The 25,294-nt window shown below is 47.6% G+C and overlaps 2 protein-coding genes across 2 annotated transcripts in view; one reads left to right on the top strand and one right to left on the bottom strand.

The window, feature by feature from the left end:
- Positions 1-2,319: 2,319 nt before the first annotated feature.
- PI3 (peptidase inhibitor 3) overlaps positions 2,320-25,294 on the bottom strand; it is a 31,279-nt gene continuing 8,304 nt past the window's right edge. Inside the window, exons 2-4 of the mRNA XM_037521492.1 lie at positions 3,553-3,711; positions 2,637-2,930; positions 2,320-2,466 (exon numbers count right to left, since the gene is read on the bottom strand). Coding sequence (XP_037377389.1) covers positions 2,638-2,930; positions 3,553-3,628 — 369 coding nt within the window. The 5' untranslated portion in view covers positions 3,629-3,711 and the 3' untranslated portion in view covers positions 2,320-2,466; position 2,637. The remainder of the gene's footprint in view (positions 2,467-2,636; positions 2,931-3,552; positions 3,712-25,294) is intronic.
- WFDC5 (WAP four-disulfide core domain 5) lies at positions 15,493-18,683 on the top strand. The gene is made up of 4 exons (XM_054693147.1): positions 15,493-15,577; positions 17,690-17,830; positions 17,903-18,103; positions 18,511-18,683. The coding sequence occupies exons 1-4, from the start codon at positions 15,493-15,495 to the stop codon at positions 18,681-18,683; spliced, it is 600 nt and encodes a 199-aa protein (XP_054549122.1).

Here is a 25,294-nt window from a genome sequence, read left to right as displayed (position 1 = left end):
AGAAAATTGGCCCTGAAAAAGTCTATACTCCAAACAGAATTAAGTGTACTAAACAAGTATTTGAAGATAGGTATGAACTTTAAATCAAAACCCCCAAATTTTATTTTTTTAATATTTTATTTTATATAATTCTTACATCATTTTTCATTTTTGCACAAGTGTATGCATTTTCATTTTGGTTGTATTCCCCATACAATTGCACCCCCCCTTATTTGGACCCTAATCCTTCCTCTCTCCCCCCACCCCCCCGTTGTGTGTCTCTGGTTTATAGTTGCTTGTTGATTTTGATGTTTACTTTGTATTAATTAGTCTTTTTTTTATTTAAGTTTTCTAGATTCCTGCTATGAGTGAGACCATCCGGTATTTTTCGTTTTTTTTCTGACTTATTTCGCTGACATGATCCCTTCTAGCTCCATCCATGTGGCTGCAAACTGCATGTGTTTATCTTTTTTGAATGCTGAGTAATATTCCATGGTATATATGTACCGCATCTTCTTGATCCAGTCATCTATTTTTGGGCATTTGGGCTGTTTCCAAAGCTTAGCTATTGTAAACAGTGCTGCTATAAACATAGGGGTGCAGGTGCCCTTTGGAATTAATGTTTCTGTGTTGTTTGGGTAAATACCTAGGAGTGGAATTGCTGGATCATATGGAAGCTCCATCTTTAGCAGGTTGAGGAATCTCCACACAGCTCTCCATAGTGGTTGGACCAGTTTGCACTCCCACCAACAGTGCAGGAGAGTTCCTTTTTCTCCACACCCTCGCCAACATTTGTTGTTGCTAATTTTTTTAATGTGCCATTCTCACTGGTGTAAGATGGTATCTCATGGTAGTTTTGATTTGCATTTCCCTGATGACAAGTGATGTTGAACATTTTTTCATATGCCTGTTGGCCATTTGCATTTCCTCTTTGGAGAAGTTTCTTTTTAGCTCTTCTGCCCATTTTTTGACTGGATTATTTTCTTTGTTTTTGTTGAGTCTCATCAGTTCTCTGTAGATTTTTGTGATCAGTCCTTTATCATTAGTGTTGTGTGCAAAAATTTTCTCCCAGTCGTTGGGGCAAAACCCCCAAATTTTAAATCAAAACCCCCAAAACAAAAACATCTGTGCTGAAGCCCATACAGCATCATAAGGCATATGACCTCAATCCCAAGGGGGAGTGTAGTTCTTATACGCAATTAAATATATTATTCAGCCACATAAAGAGATCCAGCCCCTTTTGAAGACATGGAAAGACCTTGGAGGCAATCTGCTCAATGAAATCAGTCAGACAGGGCAAGATAAATATGACACAATCTCATTGGTGGAATCGGAAAACATCAGACTCATGGAAACAGAGTAGATGGGCCTCCCTGGTGGTGCAGGCGGTTAAGCACTGCACTGTGAAGCTGTCCGCAACCTCTGCAGTGTGGGTCGATCCCCATTGGCCGTGGAGCAGCCCACATGGCAGGGCAGACCTCTCCTGTCTCACCCGCTGCTCCCCTCAGCAGTGTTTTTCAGTCAGTCTGCCTGTTCTGTTCCCCACTCTGTCTCTGGTGGGTCCTCTCACCCTCCTGCACATCTGGCCTGTGCCCCGGTTCTTGTATAAATAAATAAATCTTAAAAAAAAAATTAAACAGAGTAGAATGGTGGTAGCCAGGAACATGTCCTCTGCTGTCTTCACTCCCGGAGTCTCCCTGCCTCCGACTTGTATGTCTCCAAGAACACTATTCGTACTCTCCACTCACACTAAAGGATAAAGGATTGGAGTGTGTCTTACCTCCTCACTCACATCTTAAAATAGAAATTCGGCAGAAAATATATAACTTAACCTGGTGGGTTTGTTAATGGAGGCACCGCAGTCAAGAACAGGTGAAATTCTTCATGGGTAGTGATTTCCTGCAGTTGTCTCTCTGTGTCTTCTGGCAGTATAGAAACGCATGGGAAACATTCAAGGAAAGGGAGGAGGGAGCTATAGGTTTGGTCACAAGGCTTGGTGGGTCACGCTGGTGAGATTGACAACAGCCAGGTCAGCACTGGGGGTCAATTAGAAAGGAAAGAAACTGCCTGCAATTTCTGTAATATCTCCCCCTTCCACCATCACACTCCATCCAGGGTGAATGCAAACTTCTAGACCCATTTCCGGGTGGGTTGATCACTGGAGTCTAATATTAGGTCCTAGGAAGGGGGTCCTTGTTTCTGCCCCTGCTTCCTTCACACACCAGAATCAGTTCCCATGGATCCCAACCCCTCTCCACTGCAGAGACAGTCCAGCTCCACACACTCTCCTGGAGCTTCCAGAATCCCAAGTCATAGAGTCACAAACAAGTGAAGCGCAACATGGTTTTTATTGGAAAGTGGACTAGAGAGGCAGCCAGGGGTTGGGCATGCTGGGAAGGAAGAACAGGCAATGTGGGAGAGGCAATGACACAGGAAGCAGGGTCTGAGGCCCCGGAGACTTCACAGGTGCTGTAAGGACAAGTCTACCTGGTGGGAGGGAAGAGAACCAGAGCCGTGACTGAGCAGGTGGAAGCACTGGGTGCATGCGTCACTCTCAAGACCCAGGTAAGCCTCTCCAGCACCTCCCACCCTCTCTCCTGCCAAGCCGGGATCATTCCCCACTGCTCAGGGCCATCTCTTCCCTGTCCCATTCTCACCTTACTGTGGATCCAAACATTCCATCCCACAGGAGCCCTCGCAGCACTTCTTGGCGCCAGGGCACTCAGTGTCACTGTGGCATTTGGCAGGGGGGTTGTACATGGCGCAGCGGATCATGACTGTGGGGCAGGAGCCAGGCTTCACGGAGCCAGAATCTTGACCTTTGACTGGATCTTGACCTTTGACTGGACCTTGACCTCTGAATGGATCTTGACCTCTGAATGGATCTTGACCTTTGACTGGATCTTGACCCCTGAATGGACCTTGTCCTCTTACTGGAACATGATCTTTGCCTGATAAAAGAAGAAAAGTACCCACCTTTAGATGCAGTTTCCCTGCTTCAACTATCAAGGGGTGCCTTTAAGTGAGGGAAACCATGACTGACGTGGGGAAGGCTGGATGATTCCCGAAGGTGAGAAAAATACATTTTTATCTCTGAGGAAACTTAGCGATGGGAACAGAGCCCTGAGCCATTGCCCAGAGACCTGTGTTCAGGTGATTGTCCCACCAATCCCTCCCTGCTCTCTGGATCTCAGTCTCCTTAGTGAAATGGGGGTCACGAAGATCGAGATGCCCTGTTGGTTCCTCACCTCCTCTCTGAGCACTGATGACCCAGAGACTTTTATGGGGTAGACAGACCCAACCCCAGGGTCCAGATTCCTGGGGCTCCTCACTTCATTTCATATTCCACACACATATTCACACCTGAGGCTACAGTTCTGATACCTCAGTCCTGGTACAAAGCCGGTGGAGCCGCCGTACAACCTCCTACATTCTCTGAAGCAGGTGGGAGCTTCTGGCACAGTCTGCCGTGTGGGTGCCATTGCTGCCTGCTGCCTCCCTGTCAGCACCCAGGTGTCCCACCAGCATCTCCTCAACCCAGCCCAGCCCTAACCAAGCCACTTGTCCACTCACCAGCCATGACGGCCTGTACAGCCAGCATCCCAAGGATGAGGAAGACCGCCAGGACCAAGAAGCTACTGGACCTCATGTTGTCAAGAAGTTGTTTTGTGAAGAGCTGCAGTCTATCCCAGTTTTATACAGCCCAGCTTGGCCTGGCACCAGGAGGCGGGTCTGTGGTTTTACAAGGGACAAGAGCAACATTTCCTTAGCTCTACCAGGAAACAGCCACTCCCAACCTGGGAGGGACCTTGGGGCTTTCCCCAATGATCATTCACAAAAGAAATGACAGAAATTACATCACCTCTGAGAATCCCAAGAGCTGCCCCACTTTCTCACGGGGAAACAGTGCTGACTGGCCTTGTGGAATATCAAGACTAAACTCGTCATAGTTACAGAGACTACAAAGGCCAGAGAAAGGAGTCACCCAGGCTACTTAAGCGAGTGGTAGGTCATGTTCTGATTTCAAAACCAAGGGGCTACCCCATTACTCCGTGTTCCCACTGGCTCTACTCAAGCCTGGGCTAATATATTATACCTCCATGCATCAATCTGGCCAAGAAAATTTTAAAGCAAATTTGCCTTTAAATTTTAATGGCAGGACCCCCTGGTGGCGCAGGAGGTTGAGCACCGCACTGTGAAGCTGTCTGCAGCCTCTGCAGCGCGGGTTCAATCCTGGCTGGCCAGTGAGAATCCCGCATGGTGAAGGAGACCTCTCCTGTCTCACCCGCTGCTCCCCTCAGCAGTGTATTTCATCAATCTGCCTGTTCTGTTCCCCACTCTGTCTCTGGTGAATCCTCTCACCCTCCCGTGCATCTGGCCTGTACCCCAGTTCTTGTATAAATAAATAAATCTTTAAAAAAAAGAAATTTTAATGGCTAATCATTGTATTTTGCACATCACAGATGTGATCTTTGAGATGTATTAAGAAAGGAACAGGGAGGGCCTCTCTGGTGGCACAAGGGGTTAAGCGTCAGCACTATGAAGCAATCCACAACTACTGCAGCATGAGTTCAATCCCCAGCCAGGGAGGTGACCCACATGGCACAGCGGACCTCTCCTGTTTCCCCACTGCTCCCCTCAGCAGTGTATTTCAGTAGGTCCACCTGTTCTACTCCCCATTTCTGTCTCTGGTGAATTCTCTCACCACCACCACCACCTCTGGCCTGTATGCATAAATAAATAATTTTTTTTTTTTTAAGGAGAGGAACAGGGGAAAGGTGTGAATTCTACTTGCAGAAGAGGTGACACTCACAAAGTCACAGTAAGCAGAGAGCAAACACCCAGAGAAGTAAAAGGAGAAAACAGAAATCCTCTACGAGGTGGACACCTACAAGGTGGTGCCTACCTCCTCTTTAGGTAGCACCTTGCTGCTTCTGAAGAACACTTTTGTCTTTGGACCATTAACTTACAGGTCTAATGAGAACTGCTAAGCATGAAAGCCTGCCCCCCACCCCCGTGGGTATATGTGTGCATGAGAGAGACAGAAGGACAAATAGGCAGACAGATTCTGTCTACTGAAAGCTTTTATTTGAGTGGACACAAAGGAGAAACAGGAAATCCCTCCTCTTGGTAAGAATGGTATATACAAGCCTGAAGACGCCAGATGCTCATGTTCCAGTGTGGGAGGAAGTCAACTGTTTGAGAAAAATGAATCTAATAAATGGAGAGAATCTGAAAGCCGCCAGCCTGCCCTCCATTCCCTTTTACCCCCAGGCAGCTCTTCCCACACCCTCTCCACAGCTGGGTTACAACCATAAATTACTATTCTGCCTAAGCTAGTTTGAGCGGTGTTTTGTAACTGCTAAAAGTTCTGAGCAATAGAAATTAATACCAAGAAGCTGAGTGTTGCTAGGAACAGAAACTGTAGTGTAAAATGACCGAGGGATGGGTGGGTGAGCCAGGAAAGAAAGCACGTTCATCACCCCACAGCACAGTAAACCAGCTGATTAAACCTTTGTCCTCTGTCTCTCTGGATTCAGACTACACACCCACAGGCGCACTAAGGGGGCAGTACAATGAGATATCAGGATAATCTTGTGGCTACTTACAAAACTTAAAAACAACAAAAAATGTGGGCCGTAACTATATTTTTAAAGAATATCCACCTGCCAGGTAAAGAAGGAGAATGTTTCCTGTATACGTGCCTTGATAATCCATTGCTTCCTTCCCGTCCTTCCTACTTTCCTGGGTACTCTGCTCATTAGCCCATTCAAGTATCTTTTCTTTCTTTATTGTTGTGCCTTTTTCTAATCGGTTTATTCGAGAGAAAACAACTCTCATCCAGGTAAGAAACTCTCAAAGGAGAGAGTCTATATTGGTACGACCTATTGAAAATCAGCTTGGTGTCAGCTAATAAAATTGAACATGCATATAACTGCTGACCCAACACTGACATGCCTAAGAACCTACTTAGACAAATGTCCCTACATGTCTACCAGGAGATGAGCACAAAAATATTTACAACTACACCATTTGCCATAACAAAAATCCTGGAAATGAATCTTGTTATCAACAATAAAATAATAAATATATTAATACAATGAAATATTATACAATTGTGAAAGTAAATGAAATACAGCCACTACAATGGTTTATGAATATGATAATCCTTACAAACATAAGTATAGTCACTGTGTCACTCTGAAATAATGTTGAATAAAAAATGCAACTCTGAGAACCTAGTCTGGGTGGCAGCTGAAAAGGTGATGACATCCTGGTCCCTGCGCAGGTTTCTCAACCTGTCAGGTAAAGGCCTGAAGCCCTCCCCTTCACCATGGACTTCTAGCATTGCCAGTGCAGGGTCAAGACCAGGACGAGTAATGGAGAGCAGCTGCCTCATTGCAGAGACCCTCCAGCAGCCAGTTATGTTGACCACCGATGTCAACAAGACCCTTATTTCAGAAAAATCACCTGGGTTGCGAGGGATACCAGCTGTGCCTGACCCTGCCCCCAGGAGGGTGTTACCTTGTGCACACCCAAGGGGAAAAGGATCAAACTAACTGGGGCCAGTTGGCTGCCAAGGAGCTCCCCACCCAACCCACCCTAGAGCAGGTCAAAGTGGAGGTAAAGTTCTGTTACCCAGGAGACAAAGGACTGACAGCAGCTATTGCATTGTCAGGAAAACCCTTCAAGCTATTTAAGCTGTTTAGTTAAGGGTGAGGTGCACATTCTAGCCCAAACTGGTTAAACTCTATAGCAACAGAGCCACAAGCACAGAGATGACCCCCCAGGATCTGAAATTGTCTTTGGTTCGTCAGCCTCCATTTACATACTAACCACCCCCTCCTCTGCCCCCCAAGGGGGTGCTTAGCCACCATTTTTTGAACATATGATGCAGGCAGAGGTATGATCGGTCATGAAGCAACAACGTGCCTACACAGCTGAGACTCCAGACATTGCACCCTACCCCCACCCTATCCAAACACCAGCAATCCTAAAAAGCCCTAACTTCCTTTAGAAAGCAAGGACAGTGCTTTGAGCATCCTCTGTCTCCTCACTCAACTCAAGTAATAAACCTCTTTGCCACCATCTCCAACTTGTTCTCATCAATCAGCTGACATAGGCCAAGCCCTAAACACTTTGTGCTCAGTAACAGTTTGTGACCCTCAGCTGCCCTGGCTGAAAAGTGACCAAGAGAGGGACCCAACATGGGCCAACAGCCTCCTCTATACCTAGATCCACTCAGCTCTGTCTGTGAGCAGAGGGTGCAGCAGGATGGGCTGACACTGTCTGCTCATGGCCTCCCAGGCTCTCAGACCATTATGGCCTTCCAGATGCCTGCAGGGAGACTGGCAAGTCTACAGGCAAGTCCAAGGAGCCTGGGTTTCTGTTTTCTTGTGTTTTCCCACCCAGTTACGTTTGGTGCTTTTGTAAACAAGCTACCTGGAAGGGGGAAAAACAAACAAACCAGCCCCCAGAATAAAATATTTAGCAGCACATGCTGTAGTGGCAAGCGTGCAAGCAGGCCGAAGGGGGCGCCAGGAGGCTCGGAGGGCGACCGAGGATCTTTGTCCTCTCCCTGGCCTCGTGCTGCCATTCTCAGTATCCCGCCCTCAGAGTGGTCCTCGCTGTGCTGCCACTGCTGCCTTTACTGCTCTCCTCCAGGCACAGGCGTGAGCATTTACACAAACACACGCCTGTGCTCTCTGGGCCTTGGTGTCCACAATTACAGGTGTGTGTGCCCCGTGTCACTCTCCCCGCCACTTTTTGCATAGACAGCCGGTGGCGGCTGCAGAGGCCAGCTGTGGGAAGGTGGGGGAAAGCCTGACCACACCGTTTAGCCTCCACGTGTTTTCTATAAGTTTCGAAACGAAGGGGAAATAAGTAAAGATGGGCTCGGCACACTTACACAAGGAATAAAACTCAAAAAGGGATAAGGAAACTATAAACATGAAGTCCAAGATAATGGTTCCTTCTGGAAGTAAGGAAAGAAATTGTTTTGGATGGAAAACAATTGAGAAGGACTTGGGCTGGTGGAAGTTATTAGTTGTTGATAATGTTGATAATGTTGTTATTAGGCGTGACTGGTGACTCTGTGTGTGTGTGTGTGTGTGTGTGCGCTTGTCTGATTTTAGGCCACAGAGTAAATTAATCACTTACAGATTCCCATGACTTTCTATCACCCACATTATTGCTCTTTGTTTGTTTCCAATCTTCTGGTATTACAAACTTAACCCTGTGTGGCTTTTTTTTTTTTAAAGATTTATTTATTTATTTATACATTTATACAAGCACTGGGTACAGTCAGAAGCGCCGGAGGGTGAGAGAATTCACCAGAGCCAGAGCGGGGAGCAGAACAGGCAGACTGACGAAGTACACTGCTGAGGGGAGCAGCGGGCGGCAGGACAGGTCTGCGCGCCATGTGGGACCCTTACCCGGTGGCCGGGAATCGAACTGGCGCTGCAGAGGCTACAGGCAGCTTCGCAACACAGCACTCAATCACTGTGCCATGGGGGAGGCCCTTTGCCTTTTTTTTTTTTCTTTTTTTTTTTGTATTATATTTAAGCTAGGTTCCCAGAAGATTTGCTAGTACAAAGGTCTGTCAACTAAAATCAACAATTAAATATGTGCTCCTCTCCCCGGTCTTCACTAAAAGGTGGGAGTAAGAGAACCAAGGCACAGCCAGGCTGACCTTGCAAAGAAGCTGTAAGAAGTTACCTTGGAGCAAATCTGTAATTTCAAGAAAAGACAGACTTCCAGGTTTATGGCATTGCTAAAACTCCCTCAGTTCTCAGAAAATGAAGCTATAAGTAGAATGAATTTCATAACCCTCCTTGTAACCCTCAATACACAGACAACAAGTAAGTCCATTACCTGGATACCTCCCTGGATTTTCTCCACAAAAATCCTTGAAAATGTAAAATGTTTTCCTTGCAGACTATATAAAATATCCATTCTGAAACTCAGAATTCGAACAGCTCTCCGGGAATAATCTGGAGGCTGTACCTGGGCTTGGTCTTGATTCTTTAATAAACCCACTTGATTTTTGCTTGCCTCAGCTTATTTAAACTAAGAGTTAAATATATCTGAAGTTTTCCCCAGCTTTGTTCAGGTGTGATTAACAGGAAAATTGCGTATATTTAAGGCATGTACCACGATGTTTTAACATGTGTACATTGTAAGAAAATGACCACAATCAACCTATTTATCTTCTCACACACTTGCCACTTTCTCAGTTCTTTTTTTTTTTTAAAGATTTATTTATTTATGCATACAAGAACTGGGGTGTGACCTGTTACTAATATTGTCATATTTGCCTTGATGGGGATTATATATAATGTTAGCGTTTCCACCAGTAACATATGAAACATACATAGATTTTTATCTCACCATGGGTGAGAAAATTACATTTTGTTGACATTTTTAGTTGGCATTTCTCTAATCATAAATTATTTCAAATATTTTTCAGACCTTAAAGGACATTTATAATTATTTTCCAGAAAACTTTTCCTCATTTTGCTATTGAGTCATTGGTATTTTTCTTCTCAATGTCTAAGTGTTTCTTACATATCACAGAAAAAGATCCTTTCTCTGTGATATGATCACAAATAAAAATGTAATCAAATTCTATGACATGTTCAAAACAGCTCAGGGTGGCCCAGCTTTTCATTTATACAACTGGGTTCTAAATCTTTTACTAGGCACACTAAGTCATTACTATAGCGATCTGCAAATGTTAAATAAAATCAAAATAATAAATTGGAATAAAGAACACAGAAAGAATCATGTGAGTGAAGAAAACAGTGTGACTGACAGTTGTATCTAAATTAATGGCTTTCTGCATGTAACCACTAATGCAAGTATTGAAAAGCATTGCTTAAAAAGGGTTGTGATAATGCAAACATATAATAGTGTGTGTCAGGTATGACTCAGATACAATGAAAGAAATCATCACTCTAGGTTGCTGGAGCAAAATAGGAATTCAGCTATTACGTAAGTGCATTGAATTAGAAGAACCTGAATCATGTCAGAAATTCTGGATGTGAAAGAATCTGGGGAAGACAGTCATTTGATTCCCATCCTCTGCAGGAAGACATTGTGAGAGCAGCTGAGATGCATGTTAATTCAGATATTGCACGTTACATGTCACAATCTACTCTCATTTTTCTTTCAATATTCACACCCTACATTTACTCTGCCAAACATCGGCAAATATCTACCTCCCTGAAGGAAAAGTGCCCATCTTAAGCGGGAGTTTCAGGTGAGCAGGTCTGAGAATAAGAAAGGCAGCACACACAAGTACTGGAGCTAAAAAGAAAAGAAACGGAAAATTCATCAAGGAAAAGGAGAACCCATACTCAGGAGAGAAGTTAGCAACAGAGGAGGGAGCCCTTGAGCTAAAAAACTTAAGGAACCTATTTTAACTTTCCTCCCGCCCTCGCTAGTTAGATATGCCTTTCAGTAACTGGTCCCTGAACTTCTACTGATTTTAAAATGAAAAAAAATTAGAATTCCCATCCAGTTATAAAATAAATTAGTCACGGGAATGTGACGTCCTGCATGGTACCTATAGATAAAACTCCCATATCAAAATTTGAAAATTGCTAAGAGAATAAATCTTAAGAGGTTTCATCACAAGAAAAAAACTGCAACTCAACTATGTAAACTAGACTAATTGTGGTAAATATTTTACAATATATACAAATTTTAAATAAATATGTTGTCCCGCTGAAATTAATGTTATCTGTCACAGGGAGGGGGATGGGCTGAGATGGGATAGAGTCTGGACTCCAAAGCAGCTGGTGCCTAAACTCCGGCCCAGGAAATTAAAAGGTGTCATAAGTGATAACCATAATTCATATTTTTTAACATTCCTATGCCTTAAATATGGAAGTGTCTCTGAAAATGTTGAACTTGAACGCCATCCAGCCTCTAGAGCTAAGCTTCATTTACGGAGAACACAAAAGCTAGAGAAGTTGGAAGAGCAGTAGGGAAGTCAGGTGGGTATGCTAAAGGACGATTCATCCATCTTGTTCAACAAATAAGTAGCATGAATAAGGAGGAAGAAAGCAAGAGAAGTAGGAGTTGGAGGGAATGTTCTAGACAAAAAGAAACGAAGTATTACAACCAATGTGATATCTGTGCATTTTGCACTGATTCAAACAAGCCAACGGCACAGTCATTTTTGAGATGACCAGAAAATTAGAATACTAGAAAAAAAATCAGATGCTGTTAAGAAATTCTGTTAATTTTGTTAAGTACGACAAGAGTAGTGTGACTTTTTCTATTCAGCGTGTCTGTTGTTTACCTAACTATGTAATTTAGAAAGTACAACTGCACACCAAAAGTATTGTGGTTATAGAGGAAATGTTCTTATTTCTCCAAGAGGCAGACCGAAGTACTTCTGGGTAAAATGTAAGATTTGTTTGAGTCACCTCAAAATATGTAAGCCAATAGGAGAGGGTGGCACCTTCATGTCAATATGAAGGGAGGTGCTGTGTAACCGTCATTGTGGAGATTGCAGTTAGGAAATGAATGTATTCTAGGGATCTCATGAACAGCGTCATCACTCTGATGAGCCACACTATCTCTAACTATCCTTGAAACTGATAAGCATAGAACAGCCTAACCACCGCAGCATGGTAATTGTGTGGGGTAAGGGAGCTGTTCATTATTCTTGCTGTGGTAAGTGTCTTGCGTGCATGTGCGTAACAGCTCATCACGTTGCACAAATTGCACAATTTACTCAACATGTCAATTACATCTCAGTAGAGCTGGGGAAAAAAATCTTAATTGTTAAATCTGGGTGATGGGTATGTGGGGCCTCATAAAAATATGTACTTTTCCTTTGTGTGGTTTTGGAAATGTTTATGATAAAACATTTAACAACAGCTTTACTTTTGGAATTTAAAAAATAATTATTAGGATCAACTGGAAGAAAACACTAAAATACACTGTGCAGCCACTTTCTAGAAGTGGTGCTGGCACAGGAATAAACAAAAGAAAAAAGGAGACAACCCAAGACACCCCTGGCTACAAATAAGACTCTAGTGCTTGATAAATTTCTGATGTCCCATCAATGGCAAAAGTGAGTTACTCACTAAAGGATACTATGACAACTGTGTAATAATTTAGAAAAAAAGATATTTCCCTATGCCAATGCCAAAATAATTTTCAGATATATTAAAGAATTAACTTTTTTCTCCAAAAATCACTGAAGGATTATAAACAAGTGTATATATTGACTGTGTGTTAAGTGTTAAAAAGACTTTTTCTAGCTTAAAAACAAAGGGAGAAAACAGATGAAAAGATGGATTCAAAATTAAAATTTATCACAAAATTTTAAGTTTTGGTACAAAGTAAAAACAATGAAACAAATATTTATATTTACAGTGTAGGCTTAAAAGAATCATTTCTCAAGCTCATCTCATTCAATCCTCAGAACCATCCTATAAAATTAATATTATCTCTATTATATACAAGAGTAAACTGAAGCTTAGGAAAACTGTGCAGCTTGTCCAATCACACAACTAGAATTCAGTGCCACTAAAATTCAAAACCAGATCTGCCAGACTCCAGTTTACATGCACTAACCACTTTCCCAAACTGTCTCTCATGGTATCCTTAATATATAAAGAGCTCTCAAAGTTAAATAATAAAAGTACCCTCAATAAATGTGGGCGGGCCTCCCCTGCTGGTGCAGGCAGTTGAGTGCCGCCTGGTGAAGCTGTCCACAGCCTCTGCAGCACTAGTTCAATCCCAGCCGGGCGGCGAGGGTCCCACATGTTGCAGCAGACCTCTCCTGCCTAGCCCGCTGCTCCCCTCAGCAGTGTATTTCGGTTGATCTGCCTGTTCTGCTCTCTGCTCTGTCTCTGGTGAATCCTCTCACCCTCCCGCGCATCTGGCATGTACCCCAGTTCTTGTATAAAATAAATAAATCTTAAATAAATAAATAAGGGCAATGTACAAAAACAAGTAACTCACAAAAGAAGAAATATAATTGGTCAGTAAAGACATATGAAGAAATGCTCTCCCTTACCAATACTCAGAGAAAAGCAAATTAAGTTGCTTTCCACTTGCAAAGATTCTGTGCTTTTTTACTATCCTATATTTGGTGAGTGTGTATTTTGCTCACTAACTCCTGTAATTCCGGTTGACTGACATTCACCAAGTGTTTCCACTATCACAGGTGATGGCACTTGACTGAGGTTGTGGGCAGCAGACCTCTCCTGTCTCACCCACTGCTTCTCTTAGCAGTGTATTTCAATAAATCCACCTTTTTCTGTTCAAAAATAAAAAAAATCTTTGGTTGTAAGCATCAGCACCTGAAGTTCAGGCTGTTTTGCTCTGTTTGGGTATGAACAGAGGGGTAGGCAGGTCAGGGAGGAGACAAGAGGCTCTAACTTCGGTCCAGTGCCCTCACCTGTGATAGTGGAAGCACCTGGTGAATGTCAGCCAACCAGAATTACAGGAGTTCGTGAGCGATGACTCCACCCAAGAAAGGGGTGCCAGGCAGTGAACAACAAGAGCTGTGCCCTGTGCATAGCAGAGGGAGGCTCTCACATCCTCAGTGACGTCTTTTCTGAAATGCAATTTGACCGGATATCCAAAACCTGAAAAACAACCATGCCCTTTGACCCAGCATTTGTTTTGTTTTGTTGGAGGAGGGGGAGAGGTTAATTGAGGTATAATACAACTCCTTACTTTCGGGTGTACATATGACACGATATTTAGATATATTGCAAGATATTCGCCACTGGAAGTCTAGTGAACGTCTATCACCATACATAATTACAGTGTTTTTGTATGGCAAGAACTTTTTTGTTTTTAAGATTGATTTATTTATTTATACAAGCACTGGGTACAGTCAGAAGCGCGGGAGGGTGAGAGAATTCACCAGAGCCAGAGCAGGGAGCAGAGTAGGCAGAAGGACCGAAGCACACCGCTGAGGGGAGCAGCGGACGCGGCAGGAGAGGTCTGCCCACCATGTGGGACCCTCGCCGGCGGCCAGGTATCGAACTGGCACTGCAGAGACTGTGGGCAGCTTCGCAACCCAGCGCTCAACCGCTGCGCCACCAGGGAGGCCCTGTGGCGAGAACTTTTAGGACCTACTCTCAGCAACTTTCAAATACATGATTCCGTGTTAGTAGCTATATTCTCTGCTGTAATGTCCGCCCCAGGATTGGTTTATTTTATAACTGGAAGTTTATAACTGCATTGACTAACCTCACATTTCTATTTCAAAATAGTCAGAAAGTAAGAAAATAGTCTTAATAGCCCTAAGAAAGTAGAGATGGGAACCAAAATGTATGTGCGAAGATCGTTAGCTCAGTTTTATTTATGAGAGTAAAAAAATGGAAACCTGGATGTCTCACAACAGGGAGCTGAGTGCCTGGTGTTGCTACATCAATCCTATGTAGGCCACGTGGCCACCAGAAATGATGGCGCCGGAGATGCTTCACGACACAGGTGACACTCTACAACTGAAAACTTAATTCCAGTCAAAATCTTAATTGAAAAACGTTTCTTCTTTGAACGTCTGTAGGTTGCAATGGGAAGAGTGTTGAGGGGTGAGGGGGTGAGAATGAGCCCCACGAACTCTTCCAAGTAAACTGCCCAGGGGGTGTCAGAAATCCAAAAGTGACATCAGATCATAGAATGTGGGGGCCCCTCTTTTCCTGAGAGCTTAGCAGACACATGAGGAATCTCCTGAGCCCCAGCTCCACCTCTTCTACCAAATGTGGGAGCCAATATCACAGATGTGACACTAACGCAGGGTCCCTGGTTGCGGTGATGTTTTGCTCAGGATCCCTGGGAGTCAGAGAAGGGATCACAGAGGCCACATTCAACGTGACCAGCAACCACAGTCAAGCCAAAATGCGGGCTTCATCCACCCTGGACAGTCGGCCCAGGCAGAGGGCAGTTCTACCAGATAGCACTGGAGGTGATCTCAGTGAAGGAGGGGAGGGGACTCTCTTCTACCCATGCGTAGGGAAGGCGAGGGGGCCAAGAGAAGCCGGGGTTGGCCCACTCGCCATGCCAGCTTGGCCCAGCCATCTCCAGAGGGAAGCTCGGACTCCAACTCTGATGCCTCCTAGGCATCCGACAGTCAGCAAACCTTCCTTGCCACCAAAGCTCGCTCTCTCCCCTGCTGAGCACCGTGGGGAGGCTTAGCGATCTCACAGAGCGAGGAAAGTGGGGGGTCTCTGACTCAACAACCTCCACGCTGGACATGGAAGAGCAAAACTGTGACCCTCAGAGGGACAAGACCAAGGCAGGTAGGCCTGGATCCTCACCCCCAACACTGGGGACCAGCCCCCACCCATCGCCAGTTCTTGCATAAGCAGCCTTGCTTGGAGACTCTAGGGCAGGAGGTGGGGCCAAGATGAGGCAGACACTCCACCCACCCCCTCGCCTTCCTCCCCTGATTCAGCTGCTGTAGACTCCTTGGGTTGCAGGTGTTAATTTAGGGGCCCTTGGGCCCTGACCTTGATAGGTATCAGTTGCTGAAACATGAAAGCCTGGAGCCTCCTCCTCCTGGTGGGCCTCCTGGCTTTGGGGAGCCAGCTGCCTACTGCCTCAGGCAGAAGGAAGAAAGGTGAGTGTGGGTAGGTTCCTCTGCTCCTGATCAGGTGGTTTCTCCCTCTCTGGGCAGAGCGAGGTCTGGAAGAAGGCAGGGATGAGGGGCGTGTGTCTCTGCATGTGAGTCTGCAGACACCTGCTCCTTGGCGCTACCAGCATTTGTGTTTTGTTTGTGTGTCTTCGTGCCTGTCCACCTGCCTGCATGTGTGTCCATAAACATCTTCCTGCCAGTTTCTGGGGCCATTCTGTGCCTGTCTCCTGGTCTGGGTGTGACAGCGTGTGCACACGCGTGCCAGTGTGTCCCTGGGACCACGAGTGTCTTTGTGTCTGCTTGTCTGTGTGAGCCCGTCTGCAGTGGCTAGCGAGGAAGAACTGCTTATGAGCGCGAGCTTTCGGAACCTCTGATACGTTCACGGACGTGCGTGTCTCTCTGCGCCTCCGGAGAGGGACAGGACCTTCCGGAGAGGGACAGGACCTTCCGGCTCCTGCTCTGCTGGGGTCATCTCCGTGGAGGTGTGTCCAGATCTGTGGGTCCGCGTGGCATGGAGATGGCCCTTTCTGCCGTCTTCTTGCTTGGCCCTTGCTCTCCAGGTTCCGTCCTTCTTGGGCCCTCTCCATCTCCCAGCCCGACCTGTGCAAGGGACGCTAGTGTGAGAAGGAGTGTGGTGGCCGGGATCTATTGGGAGGAAGCGCTCGCCCATCTGGGGCCACAACTGACCTGCTGACAGGTGAGGGAGGCCAGGGCTGCTGGAGTAGCTAGACAGGTGCCTCCTGATCCGGGCGCGGCCTCTGCCTCCATCTTGCAGAGCTGGGACACTCCGACCTACATTCCCCTGTGCACCGGGCCCTGCCTTGGGGACAGGGACAGTCATGGGGACAAGGCCCTCTTCCCTGCAGCTCACTGCATCCTTGCTCCCCACTCCAGTCCTGGAACCCGCCTTCCTCGGAGGCAGGGCTCTCTCCCTGGGACACAAGCTGGTTTGGGGAGGAGGGTGCTCAGAGCCCCCCAGGCTGAGCGGGAGGGATGCCGGGGAGTTCCCACACCAGACCCCGCGCGGGCGGTGACCGCGCTCCATGCCCACATTCTTCCTCGCTGCAGGAAGCCCATGAGCCAAGTCCATGAGCTCAGGACTAATTTTATCCCCATTTTGCTGATAAGGAAACTGAGGCTCAGTGGGAAGCCCTTGCCCACGTCCAGGGGCTGACTCTGCGTTAGCATCCAGGAGGGCATTTGAGCGCAGTCCTTGGAATCAGGATGACTCACCTCCCCGATTTATTCTTCGTCAGTCGGGGCCTCGTGCCTCCATCTCGGGAGCAGGGTGGGGTCTCAGGACTGCACCCTCCGTGGGCGGTTCCACAGGACTACGGAGTGAGGGCCCAGCACTGAGCCCTGCTGCTCAGAGGGGAGAGCTGCACCTGCAGAACCTGAGTCCGGGGGACGGCCACCACCTCTCTGTCCCTCCCCGATCCTCTCCCACCAGGCCCCTGCCTGGCCCTGGGCAGAATTCCAGACAACGGAGGAGGGACAGGATCAGGGAAGGGAAGTCTCTTGTCCGTGGAAGCCCCGCGTTGCCCCCTCAATTGTCACGGTGTCTGACATGAGGAGCCTGGCACAGCCCCTGATGATGGCCAGTGCCTGACAGGTGTCTCAGCGACTGTGGTGTCAGTGACCAGCTCTGTGCATGTGGCATGTGGCAGTGATGTGTGTGCACATGTGACAGTGGCTATGTGGACAGGTCCCTGTCACTGCACCTACATGGCGGCATTCACGCACGTGCATCGCTCTTTTGTGACTGTCTGGACGTGTCTGTGTGTACACATACAACCTGTTACAAAGTGGGCAGGGCATAGCGGACAAGGCCAGAGAAATGGGCAGGGGCCTGCGCTGGCAAGGCCTAGCTGGTCCCGGCGGAGACCCTGAACTTCACTCTTTCCCAGCCTTTATGTCATCCAAGTCTCAAGCCAGGCCTGCAAGGAAGGCGTCCAGCTTCCCACGTCACAAAAAACTGAGGCTTGAATTCAAAACTTCCCAAAGGGCGGGCCAAAAGGATTCGGATCCTGCCACTCGAGGTGGGCACGGATTACGCATGAACCACCTCCACCTACAAAACAGGGGTCTCCCTTCCAGAGAAGCCCGGGGGCTGCCCCGTAGACGAAGAGCCCTGCCTCCTGTCGGTGCCTGACCAGTGCGTGGACGACAGCCAGTGCCCCTCCAGCATGAAGTGCTGCTCCCGAGCCTGCTTCCGCCAGTGTGTGCACAAGGTCTCAGGTGAGTCCCCTCCACCTGGCCCCAGCCCGGCCCCACCCGGCCCAGCAGGCTCACCCGGTCCCTGTGTTGCAGTGAAGTCGGGCAGCTGCCCCCAGGACCGCCTGCGCTGCCTCAGCCCCACGCAGCACCTGTGCCGCCAGGACTCCGACTGCTCGGGCAGCAAGCGGTGCTGCCCCACGGCCTGCGGCCGCGACTGCCGCAGCCCCCTTCGAGGTACAGCTCCTGGGGCCGGGCGGGTTCTCTCCCTCGCTGAGGCTCTGAGACAGGCTTCCGGTTCAGCAACATTAACAGAACACCCAAAAAGCCCTGGCCTCGCCGTGGCCATTCGGCAAGCAGATGGGGGAACCGGGGTCCCGCTGGGAAGACACGCCCGGCCACAGCCCTAAACTGCTCCGAGCTTCCGTATGTCCTCATGCAGGAGGTGGGGAGTCCTGCCTGAGAGCCCCCAAGGCTGGGCTGATGGGGCCTGGGCGGGTGATAAAGGCCAGGACCCCGAGCCCTGTTATGGGAGGGATTAACCCTTTCCTTTTCTCTTATCAGACTAATTTGGCTTTAGGATCCATGGCGCTGAAGCTCAGGATGGGGGTCCCGGCAGGAAGACATGATCATGTGGGGGGCATCCAGGCAGCACCATCTCCACCTGCAGTCATTCCAGTCTCCTGATGTGCTCTGATCTGCAGCCACTTCCCCTGCCACCCGCCCTGGCTTCTCTGCCCGGAGTCTGGGCCACCGCCAGACCTCAGAGGAGACCCACCCCACCACCCAGTGCCTCTGCCACAACTCCGAGAGCCTCGAGCTTCTTGCCCTTCCTAATGCCACGTCCAGGCCTTTCACCCGTGCTCCTTCCACCTAAATGCCCTGTTCAGGCAGGTCCCTCCTTGTGGAGTCTGGCCCTCCCCCACATGTGTTCTAGAGTTTTCCAAACCTCTATCGATTCATATGCCCCTTTCACATCTTCTAAGCCTCTCAAAGAGCATCTTGGTAATTTGTGCACAGCCCGTACTATTTATCTAATGTCCTTCTTTTCTTCCAATGGACTCACTTTTGTATAAAGGTAAATTTATTTCGAAAGAAAAGCTTGATATCACTGCTTTAAATGGGATAAGCAGGATCACCGGCCACAAGCAGAGTGTAACTCTCAAAGCAAATACAATGAAAACAGTCCCGACCCATTACATTAAATGATGTTGTTAAATTCTGACTAGAGCCTGCCACCTGCCAAGACCGTGAGCCCAAAGCCTGCTCTGTCCCTCTCATGATAAAGGAAGCGCACAGGGTTCAAGAGACGGTAAAGACACGGGTCCCTAACTGAGACCTCCTGGTGTAACAAGAAGGATGAAAAGAGAGTAACTTCCCACAAGAGTCAAAGCCATATGACGCGCATCTAGGTACACCCTCGGATCGCTCAGGTTGCCCCACATTTGGGGACCAGATGCTGGAACAGTAGGGTATTCTTTACAGGTGGGGTCTGCACCCACCACTGGGTCTAGGAGGCTGGGTCCTCAGTCTCCAATTTAGCTTTGCTCCCCGATGCAGTCAATAAATGTTTGTTAAGCAAATAGTGCAGGCTCTAGGCAATGTCATCCCAGAGCTCAAGCACTACAGAATGATATGCGTTAGACTGGACAGACCCAGGAGACTAATTAGTCAGCAGGGTCGTAACTCAGCCTGGAGATCAGGGAAGACTTCCTGAAGGAGGGGACAGTCATGCCAAGACCTTGAGTCTAAGGAGGAGTTAGCCAAGTTGACACCACTAGTCATCCATTCTCCCCTCTTCCTTACCAACAGGCATGTCCCCAGTTAGAAGTATTTGCCTACCCTTCAGGCTACTGAGGTGCAGGTGATAATCTGTATTGCAGCCATGTGGATGCACAATTTTTTTAAAATTCAGTGAGCGTAATTTAAACTTTGTAGCCCACATAAGACCATTATATTGGGTGGTTGGGTTGAAAAACAGAAAAAATACATCATGACTTTTCTGACAACCCAAAGTAAATTAAATTTTTAAAAGTTTCCCTTCCCCAGGTTCCCTTGCAGCTAGGATTGATCACATGACCCAGGACAGAACAATTAGAAGTTAGGGAAAAGGGCCTCCCTGGTGGCACAGTGGGTTGAGTGCAACGCTGTGAAGCTGTCTGCAGCCTCTGCAGCACAGGTTCGATTCCCGGCTGGCCAGGGAGATACCCACACGGCGTGGCAAACCTCTCCTGTCCCATCCACTGCTCCCCTCAGCAGTGTCTTCAGTCCATCTACCTGTTCTGTTCCCCATCTGTCTCTGGTGAATCCTCTCACCCTCCTGCGCATCTGGCCTGTACCCCAGTTCTTGTATAAATAAAATCTTTTTTTTTTCGAGCACCTGCACCCCTATGTTTATAGCAGCACTATTTACAATAGCTAAGCTTTGGAAACAACCCAAATGCCCAAAAGTAGATGACTGGATCAAGAAGATGTGGTACATATATACCATGGAATATTACTCAGCATTCAAAAAAGATAAACACATGCAATTTGCAGCAACATGGATGGCGCTGGAAGGGATCATGCTCAGCGAAATAAGCCAAAAAGAAAAAGAAAAATACCGGATGGTCTCATTCATAGCAGGAATCTAGAAAACTTAAATAAGGGACCAGGAAAATGAATATAAGAAAGTGAAAATCAAAATCAACAAAAAACTATGAACCAGAGACCCTTTTTGGGGGGTGGGGGGCGGGAGGGGAAGGATTGGGGTCAGAATGGGGCGTTTGCAATTGTATGGGGGAATATAAAAATAAAATTTAAGATTAAAAAAAAAACAAAACAAAATAAAATAAAATCTTTTTTTAAAAAAAGAAGTTAGGGAAAAGATTTTCCAGAGAACTATTGTTACCCCAACAAAGGAGACAGAATCAGTCTTTTGTCTGTCCTCCATTAGCCCTCTGTCCTTCCTGGAATAAGGCTACTGCAGCTGAAACAACCACATGCTGACCTTGAGGACTGTCACTAGATAGGTTCACCAGAAACAAATCTTGTGGGGAAGATTCATATGATGGTGATAGTTTGGAGAGGCTCCCAGGAAAAATGGATATGGAGGTGGAAAAGTATACCTGCAGGAGAAGGAGGACAGCTAGGGTGTAACATCAAGTAAAGTCCTACAGGAGGGTCCCAGAGCCCAGTGTAGGTGACATTTCAGAGTTATCTGCATGGGTCAAAGGAGCCAGAATGTCTATGCTTCTGTATCCCACAGTCACCTGTTAAGAACACAGGTTCTCAGGCACTTGGGGTCTCCCAGGCACTTTCCAGGGGCAGACACAGCAGGTTCATGGAGCCCTTTTACAAAGAGACGCAGATACTCAGGGTCGGCATGACAAGCATACTGGGAGCCAATGTGCACAAAGTGGTAAAGGGATTTGCAGGGCTATGGGAAAAGCGCTGGCAAAAGTACCGGCCTCTATAAGAACAAGAAGCAGTGGAGAGGAAGTACCCAGTAGCCTGGGTCTTCAGCGTCATTCATGGGCAACTGTACCAGCCCTGGATGGCTGAAAAAGTCAGCTCCTCTCTGATTAAGCCCCTCTGGCTCTGTTTTTGTTCTTAAAGCTAAATTAACTGGTAGACAGGGTAAAGAAAGGGCAGGAAGAGTAGTTCCTGGAGAAGGAACAGCATATACAACCCCAAAAATGGACAATGTTCCCAAATGAGGAAGGGAAGGATCCAAGAGGAGATCTCATGTGACCGTGAGCACACAGCAAATAAGGAATAAAGGTCAAGTCTCAAACTCAGTGTAAGAATTAGTTTCTAGGTAACGTATTACCACACAGGTAGCAGCTTAAAATAACACTCATTGGCTTGGTTATTTTATGGGTTCTGTGGGTCAAGAATCTAGGCACGGCTTAGGTGAGTCCTCCATTTCAGAACTCACAAGGCTGAAATCAAGATGGCGGCCAGGACTTGGGTCTCATCCGAACCTCGAGTGGAGAAGGATCCACTTTCAAGTTCATGGTTGTTGGTAGAATGTCAGTTCCTTGAGGGCTTGTGGACTGAGTTCCTCGATTCCTAGTTGGTTGTTGGCTAGAAATAGTTCTCATCTCCTTGCATTTCCAGCTTGGCAACCTGCTTCATCAAAACCAGCAGGAAGTAACCATCTTATGTAACCTAATCCCGGAAGCCACATTCCATCCTTGCCACGTCACTGGGTAAATCAATGAGTGCTGCCCATACGCAAGTAGAAGGGCTTACACAAGAGCATGAACACCAGGATGTAGATATCACTGGGAGACATTCTAGAAGCTTCCTGCTACACCCAAATCAATTTAATTACAAAAATTTCTGTCCTTTATGTAACAAAAAGCTCATTCTTTTCAGTAAAACCCTGTGAGTGCAGGTGGCCACTTCTGGTCAGGGACTGAAGAAGGATTTGGGGGATAGCACAGTCACGGCACATAAAGAATACAGACACCCCTTTGGCCCAGAGGCCCATAGGTCCCTTTTGCCGCTCTTATCATTCACCCAACACTCTGTCTACCTCGCATAACATGATCTGGGATCAAACCAGGTCCTGATTCCATTCTCTTTTGCCCTTGGGAAATTGTCTTTTCTCCTTTTTGGAAATTATCTCTCCAATTCCAGCGAAACTCTCTAAGTCTGGGGGTCAGTGAAAGCTGCTGAGAGAGTAGTAGGCCTACAAATGGGGGATCTGCCTCTTTGCAGATCTGCCTCAGTTTCCCTATTGGTAATTGAGTGATATGAGCCTCTTTCTGCTCTCATTTCTTACTTTGGAGGGAGAACTGAAGTGTCACAGCCTAAAGCTGTGCTGTCCAATGTGGTAGCCACCAGCCACACGTGGCTACTGAGCACATGAAATATGATTAGTCCAAATTATAAGAAAATGTAGTGGGCAGAACACTAAGATGCTTCCCAGTGACCCTCACCCCTGTATTTTCTCCTCTTTGAGGATAGGTGGACTGAGTGAGTATTATAGGGAGGAAGGAGGATTTATCCTGGGTGGGTCTGGTCTAAGCAGGTGAGCCTTAGAAAGCAGAGCACTTTCTTCTCTCCGGTCACAGAAAAGGAAGTCAGCACTTGGGCTTGCCTGAAAGAAAGCAAACATCCATGCTGGGACCTGCATGGCCAGGGACTGTAGACGAACTCAAGAAATGGAGAGTAACTCCCAGGAGAAAGCAAGCAAGAAAGTGGGGACCTCAGTCCTACAACCACAAAGATATGAATTCCACCAACAGTCTATGACCTTGGAAGAGGACCCCAAACTCTAGTTGAGTTTGGCTGACTTCAGCCTGCTGAGGGAACCCAACCATGCCGCACCCAGATTTCCAACTTGTGGAAACTGGAATAACAAATTTGTCTTGTTTTAAATTGTTAACTTTGTGGCAATTTGTTACACAGCAATAAAACATTAATACACAGGATTTCAAAGCCTTAGTACAAAAACCAAAATGCAAAATATCTCAATAACGTATGGATGCCATGTTGAAATGATAATATTTTAAATAGATGGGATTAAACAGGGCCTCCCTGGTGGCACAAGGGGTTAAGCACAGCACTATGAAGCAATCCGCAGCCTCTGCAGCACAAGTTCGATTCCTGGCTGGCCAGAGAGCAACCCACATGGCAGAGCAGACTCTCCTGTCTCGCCCGCTGCTCCCCTCAGCAGTGTATTTCAGTCCGTCTGCCTGTTCTGTTCCCCGCTCTGCCTCTGGTGACTCCTCTCACCCCAACCACATCACTGGCCTGTACCCCAGCTCCTGTATGCATAAATAAATAAAATCTTTTTTAAAAAAGATGGGATTAAACAGAATGTATTATTAAGCCCAATTTCAGCTGCTTCTTCTTACCTTTTTAAGTGCTATTGTAAGGAAATTTAAAACGATATCTGCCAGCATTATGTCCACTGGGCAGTGCTGGTCTACAGGACTCAGGAGCCAGCCGTGTGACCTTGGGTGAGTCACTCCATCTCTCAAAGCCTTCCATTTCTTTTCTCAGGTAACAACAGCACTGAGCCCACAGATGTATTTGCACCAGCTGCGAAACGTCAGCGCTCAGTACGCGTTGGTTATCATTACTATTGATAACAATATCTGTAAAGCAGGACCCCAGGCCGTGGCCTCCAATACCCTCTCTCCAACCAGGCACACAGTAGGCACTCAGCAAACACTGCAGATGACGCAACCTTGACAGAGCTGCCGGCACAGTTCTCCCCTCCCCTGGTACTTGGAATGCAGGAAGGGGGTGGAGACTGAGTTTCAGGGGGCAAAAAGATGTTTCAGGCTTCTCAGCCCACAGGGGAGGACCCCATTGTTCGGTTCCTTGGGCCTGGCCTGGGGCTCAGGGGGTGAGGCCACCCTCTCCCACTCCCTACACAGATCCCCTTCCAGGTGGTAGACCTGCCAGGTCTGCAGCTCCTGGCTAAGGGCTCTGGGCAGGTGCCCTTGGCCTCTGCAGAAAAGGAAAGGGGAGATTTAGGAATAATTTAGCTGAAGCACCTAAGGACAAGGACCCGGCACAGATCACAGACTCAATTATGCCAACTACTACTTTTGTTCCTTTGTCAGAGAAACTCCCCGCCAAAATCCCTCTCCAGGGGACCCCCGTGACCTAAATGACCTCTAGTCCCCTGACTTGGGGGGACGCCGGCGTAGGACTCAGTCTCCAGACAGCACCACCACCACCACCACCACCTCCACCCCCAGCAAGTCAGGAATAGAAACCAACGCCTCCGGTCGCCCGCGGCCTCCCTCCCTCCCCCGGCAGCGATCGATGCGGCCTCAGCCGCGGGGGCCCAGGAAGACAGGGAGGGAGGGGGCAGCGAGGCCTCGGGCTGCAGCGAGGCTCCGCGGGGCGGCCGGGGCAGAGGCAGCCGGCAGCGGCGCCCCGGCCTCTGCGACTTCAGGGACAGCCGTGCACAGGTAAGGGGCTGTCCCTCCTCGGGGGAGGGGCGTGGCCGGGGAAGGGCAGAGGGGGGTGCAAGGGTGGGAGGCAGGGACTGCCCCCTCCGCCCCGTGCCCGGTGCCCCTGCTCTAGGAGACACTCTAAAGAGGGGGGCTGTGCTAACCCCTGCTCTGGGGCTGGTCCTGCTCGCTCATCTGTAAAATGGGATTAGAGGATCTCCCAGAGGCTGCCTTAGGCATTAACCCAGGGACAGAGCCCCAGAAGTGGCCAGCACATAGTGGGTGGTCAAAATAAACGTGTGCGGAGAGTTTTGAATCAAAAACCTAGTTTCCAACCTTAACTAGTCTGTGAGCTATCTGGGTAATTTTGAGCAAATCACAATCGCTCTTACTGATGACAGATCTTGTCTGGAAATGTTTGTTGAATGAATTATCCCATTTCGTAGAGCAGGAAGGTGAGTTCCAGAAGAGAAAGGGATCTCCCCACACTCCTACAGCTAACGGGTGATGGTACTGGATTAGAAACCTCATCTTTCAAGGCCAAGACCAGGTGCAAGGATTATGTGCCAGGGACTGTGCAGCTGAT

The sequence above is a fragment of the Talpa occidentalis genome, unplaced genomic scaffold (genome assembly GCF_014898055.3).
Source record: "Talpa occidentalis isolate TD23 unplaced genomic scaffold, MPIMG_talOcc4v2.1 talOcc4.10, whole genome shotgun sequence".
Classification (NCBI taxonomy): Eukaryota; Metazoa; Chordata; class Mammalia; order Eulipotyphla; family Talpidae; genus Talpa; species Talpa occidentalis.
Note: the sequence above shows the minus strand (reverse complement) of the source record. Positions and strands in the feature narration are given on the sequence as shown.